General features: G+C 42.8%; 1 protein-coding gene across 1 annotated transcript in view; it reads right to left on the minus strand.

Annotated features, from left to right (window-relative positions):
* Nucleotides 1–5771, minus strand: part of arid5b (AT-rich interaction domain 5B) — a 53404-nt gene extending 47633 nt beyond the window's left edge. Inside the window, exons 1-3 of the mRNA XM_049736540.2 lie at nt 5658–5771; nt 5288–5379; nt 4744–5001 (exon numbers count right to left, since the gene is read on the minus strand). Coding sequence (XP_049592497.1) covers nt 4744–5001; nt 5288–5308 — 279 coding nt within the window. The 5' untranslated portion in view covers nt 5309–5379; nt 5658–5771. The remainder of the gene's footprint in view (nt 1–4743; nt 5002–5287; nt 5380–5657) is intronic.
* Nucleotides 5772–6000: the final 229 nt, after the last annotated feature.

The following is a 6000-nucleotide window of genomic DNA, read 5'->3' on the forward strand; positions in this document are numbered from 1 at the left end:
GCAACGACACTATTGGGCTAGCGCTGCGTTAGCAAGAGCGTGCACGTCAGTTAACGCCTGCGTGGAGGGGCCCCGGCCGAGGGTTGCTCATAACGGCCCAGCGGCTTGGCACAAAAGGCTGTTTAAAGGGCGGGAGGGGGGGCTCAGCTGGTGGTGGCGGGTAGGGGGGCCGGAAAACAAGGCTGGCTGGGCCCCCGGCATACAATGAAGAATAACAAGAATAACCCCCCCGCCCATAGTGGACTTTATGGTGAGTATTAAAGACGTTAGTGGGTGGCGTACAAAGTGAAAATTGAGGCCACGCTGATAAGAAGGCGTCATAAATGTTATGAAAGTCAAGTTGTCATCCACCATCACTGCTGCTGCTGTTTGGTCTGTGCTAATAGAAACAAACATTTGTCCTAAACACTTGCACTTGATGACAGCCTCGTTCAAATATTGACACAAACATGACAAAAGCAAGCTGTTTTTAGACTAATGTGGTACCCCAAAGTTTCACTTTTCAATCAAATTAGGACATTTTCCCTCCTGATCGAGCATGACATTATATTCTCGCAAAAGCAAACTGTTACTTTGAAAACAACATCTCATCTGTATTCAAGATTTCTTTTTTGACCCAACCATTTTATGACATATGTCAACAATATGGCATGCTCACAATTCTTGTAATATTTCCTCATTTCACCCCCTCCCCTGCCATATTATGAAAATAATCTTTGTGATTCAACAAGCAACAAAGCCAGCAGCTTTTGAAATCTGAAATGTGTCTGCTGTGCAAAATGACACAAATGGAGTTCTAAGTGGCTACATTGTCATCATGCGCCACATTCATTGCGCTCATTATAGGCCAATCAAAAAAAAAAAAAAAAGAATGTAGCACACTTCCTGTGAGACGCAACGTTGTCAAGTTGCTATCCGCGCGGGGGTCAGCGGGCGAATGTCAGACGGCTTCGAGTTACAGATTTACACGGGTAAGCGACTTGTCGGCCATTAATCGAACCCTCGTGAGGACACTAAAAATGTCAGTCCTCCTACTGACATCCTTACATTTTCCCACACGGGCACACTGAGAAGAAAACCAAGGTTTTTTTTTCCAAAATCGCGTAAATCATGACATATTTTTCAAATACATCAATTAATTTCTCGGCAACTGGCAACTTAATGCATTTACTTGATTTTTTGTAGAATAACGGCGAGGTTATCTCACACCAAGTTTGAATATTTCTTTTCTATTATTAAAAGTACAACTTTTTCTGTTCCTTATACTCGTATGACTTTAGAGTGAACGGGTTTACGATAGGGACCTCGTCGGCCCACCAACGGTGAAAATGTGCCCAAATAGATGCCGGGTGATGAATCGTCGGACCCTAACAATGCAATATTATTATTGCAATAGTAAATTTTTTAATTACTTTTTTTCAGAGAACGTCCATTTACTTTTGACGACTTTTCATTTTCGTCAATTCTGAGCCACGAACGCCCCTCATAAACACCAAAAGGTGAGTAATGCTAGCTGAAAATGTAATTCCCCCTTGCCGTGTTGACATTTTCCCACAGTGGCAAATTTCAACAGCCCTCCCTCTCCCCCACCCCTCCCCTCCCAGCTCATGTTTGTTTTTGGGATTACACGTTGCATCTGTAAACGCTCGCCGCTGACTCAGATTAGCATCACGGGGCAAAGTCGGCGTTTGGCGAAGGTCGCCAAGGCCTCCGCAGCTTGTCGGCTCTGGTCCACTTCCTCTTTGTGTTGTAGCACAGTGGACAGTAAAGAGCTCCCATTCGCTGGATTCACTCGAACGCACCCCCCCCCCTCCCCCAACACCCACCCACGCAAAAATGCTCTTCAAAGCTTTAAGGCCATGTGATGCAAGATGCTGCATAATTCATGCAAAGCGAGAGGAGGGAGGAAATTGCTTTTTGGTATCATATCGTCTTTTTTTTTAATGCTCCATCATCATTTTTCCCCTCAAAGAGGAGAACTCTTTGCTCTTGTTGGGTTCACATCAAATGTGCTAGCTGGGCTGATAAGATAGTTTACGGACATACGCACACAGAGAGGAATGTAAGCTAAGCTTAATATACACGACACAAATCAGGGGAAATGTGTCATGCCAGAGACGTGCAGTCATTTGTGTTTTTTGGTAGAGCAGGAAATGGAATGGATGCAATCTAAAGGATTGCCAGAAAAAGGTTTGCTTTGTTCATAGATGAGATGTTCTTGTCACAGTTCCAAACGTCACGCAATGCTTCTCTTGTAATGGTTTGTGACATTGCTTCAGAAACCTAAAATTTTATTTTCGCAATGTGATATTTTTAATGTTGTTCTTGCCGTACTTTGACTTAATTATTACAGCATGGTAATATTTAAAAATTTCTATTTTATTTTTATTGTATTTTTTTGTTGCTCTAAAGTCACAATTTTTCTTCAAAAACTGGTGAATTGAAATGTCTTTTTTTGTCAGGCACTTAAAATTCATTGCATGTAAATAAATGAAAAGGGTCAAATAAACGTATTCTATCCAAATAACTTTTAGGAATTTAATCTAATCATTTCACTACAAACATTACATTTAAAACTGTGAATTATTTTACAAGCTACCTTAGCTATTTCATTGATTTTCTATTCACTAGCTGGGCTCTTCCAGCTGATATAAAAAAAATAAAAATTTCTCCATGATGGCGACAAAAATTGCGGCTGGATTTTCCATTTAACTCTAAACAGTAGTTAATTCTTTTCACACTTGCCTGTACACATAAGAAAGGCGCTATAGGGACAGCCTGACCGTGGAAAAGATTATTTCCATAATTCCCCATTGAGGGCGGGTGAAAATGTCTGCGTTGGACCTTTCAGCTTTCAATGCGCTAATATTGCACAAGCGTGCCTTTAAGTGATTCCGAAATAATTGCAGCGTGTTAAAGGCCAAGAAGACATTTGGAGGGGAGGAATGTGAGCTTGTTCTGGTGGAGCTGATACCCACGACTCATAATAGGCATCGGAGCGACAAAGATGATGGCTTGTGTAAGCTGCGGCGGGGGCCATAAATAGCCATGTTTCTCATGAAAGGGAAACGTGATAGGCGCGCTTATTACTCAAGAGGAAAGAATGCAAGTAAACCTTGAGCGGAAGACTTCGAGTACAAACACGGCTTTCTTTGTGCAACGCTCGTGCACATAAACAAGACAAGAGAATCAGCGAAGAAGGAGGGAAGGAAGAATGTGCATGCTGAAGAGGTCCATTAAAGTGCCGTTGCAATATGAAAGCCAAAACAAAAACATCAGTACAGTACAGAGGTGGGGAGGGGTTGTTTTACGAGGTCCAACATCAATGTTTTGACATTGTGCCAACGCAAATTGTTTCAGCTGGCCAAATACACTCGACAGGTGCCAAACTCGAGGCCCATATCCAGCTCGCTCTGTCATTTTTGGTGGCCCAATAAAGTTAATTGAGTGTGCCAACATTGTTTCTTGTTAAATAGATTAGTTTTTATTTTGGCAGAAAATTTGACCCAAAAATCAAACATTTTTACCAGAGACTCAGGCAATGTCCGATACCAGAAAGCATGTCAGGCCAAGACTGGGTTTATTTAAATTTACTGATCAAAGCTGTTGATTCCAGCTTTTTAATATTGAGATGGATGGATGGCTGTTGGTCAGGGATTAATAGTTTCTAATGTGGCTATTGTACTTTTTTCAAATGTAGTTACATTAAGCATAAGTAATGTTGTTGCTTCTTAGTTTTGAATGACAGGCTCCTTGTTTTCACATGTTAAGACAAAACGTTTATATTTAGATACTTTCACTTTCGGTTAACTTTGTAAGCCATGCTGCGCTTAGTATTTGCACTTTAAACAAGATTGTGTAAAAGATTAACATTTTCATTATATGTACTTCCTCAAACTTCAGGGAGCCATTGAATTGTTAAAATTTTCATTAAACTTTATAGGAAGTGCAGCTGACCCTTGGAACTTTTTCTTTTTAAACTTGCATTTATTGGTCACATTTTAAAATAAAGATGTCGTTTGTTTAAAAAAAATGACAATAAATAAATAAATAAATAAATAAATAAATAAATAAATAAATAAATAAATAACACGTGAATCTGACAAGCTGCTGTTTAGTGAACAATTGCCCTTTTGTACAGTTCAAGTGTCCTCAGTATACAACGTCAATGTTCCAATACACGACACCGATGTTTAATGATACGAATGGTGCCAAAGAACTCTAGAGAGGAGACGGGGGTCCTCTGTTACGAGGGTCCCGACATAAGACGTAAAGTTCAACGTTACAAACGGGGAGTCGTTTGTTTACCACGTCGGGGTCCTGCGTTACGCTACGTACGTTGACTTTGCACGCATTGCTTAGTGACCGTGAAGACTCGTTCTGATTTACGTACAAATTCCAAACCATAGCTGTACATCGGTCGCTTACACGTATCCACACCATCTGCAAACCATGCAGCGCATTCTCATCTATTGTGCAATTTCCGCCTACCGAACGTCCACAACAATGCATTATACATGTTTTCCGAGCGCAATACGGGTTTTATTCCCACGTCGAACGCTAGGCAAGTGCACACGCAGCACAATGGCGAGGAAAAAACGGCAAAGCACACATCGCCAAGTCAACTAATTAATGCACTAAATATGCCAGGGATAGGAATGAAGCACGGAGGGAGGGGAGAAAAGGAGGGGGGCGGTGGAAACAATTAAAGCCGCTGATGAATAAATATATTCGCCCCCTTACCTCTCCGTGGGAGACGTCGCGTCCCTGGGGAGTGTCCTCTGGTAGGAAATAAAGTTTTGAGCTGGACAAAAGTTGCCTGCTCGTCCTCTCCTCCCAGAGAAGCTGCAGCTCGGCAACGCACACGGGCTCGTCCGGCTTGCAGCGCACCAAGAAAAAGTCCCCAAGCGAAAGGATCCGAGCCTCGGCGTCCCGGCTCGCGAATTTGAAGGCTTTGTAGAAAATATACGGTCCGTGTAAGCCGCAAGACGAGCCCACCCACTGTGGAGAAAACACACACAATAAGAACACAGGCGAATACAACGAGTGGCTCAACAAACATGTCACTCACGCTCGTCTTGTGTTTATTTTGCCCGCATGCTAAGCTATTAATAGCCGTTAAATGGACGGATGCGGATGCGACCGACGCCGAACGTACGATAAATGTCAAAGTTTGGCGGCGGTCGGCCGTTTCGGACGCGGGACAGCCTCGCGGAAAGACGCGGTGGGAGCTAAGGCAAAAAGCGAGCTGGAAAGCACAAGGGCTTCGCGGCAGCGGTTTTATTACCTTGAGTGAGTTCGGCTCCATCGCGACGTTCTGAATTGATTCAAGTCAACACGCTCTCCAAACTTGCTGGCTTGAATGGATCGCCGCAGGTCCTGGAAGGTACACACAGTGAGCCACTTCAAAATAGCACCCGATGGACTCTAAACAGCTATTGTAAATGTGTAGTTTCGAGTACATGTGATGTGTTTCAACGAGTTTTACATGTCTGGCTCATTGTATGGTGTGTCTTTGCAAGTTAACATTATTTTGTATCCCCGCTATTAACCTGAAAAGCAATTTAGTCGCGATATCACGGCCGAATCGAGACATTTGATAATACATCCTACCAATTATAATATAACTCTGCTTATTAGTACTACATATGACTCACCGTAATTTATCCGCCTCGAAAAGCTTAAGTGGCGTCGATTGTAGGCTTTTTTGAAGCGCCCCCTGTGTATGTGCCTTCCAGGACTGGTGTAAAAACGAGTGAGTATGAAAGCCCATTTCTCACATAATGACACACGCACGCACACACACACACACGCACACACACACTCACACTCTCACACACACACACACACTCTCTCTCACACACACACACACACAGACACACACACAGGCTGCCGACAAGAAACAATGTTACATCAAAGTTAATAGGCCCATCAAATGGTTCCTCAAAAGGCAATGAGAGACTCGTGATGTTCCGTCTTTTCTTTGCTTTCTTCCCACCA

The sequence above is a fragment of the Syngnathus scovelli genome, chromosome 12, assembly GCF_024217435.2.
Source record: "Syngnathus scovelli strain Florida chromosome 12, RoL_Ssco_1.2, whole genome shotgun sequence".
Lineage (NCBI taxonomy): Eukaryota > Metazoa > Chordata > Actinopteri > Syngnathiformes > Syngnathidae > Syngnathus > Syngnathus scovelli.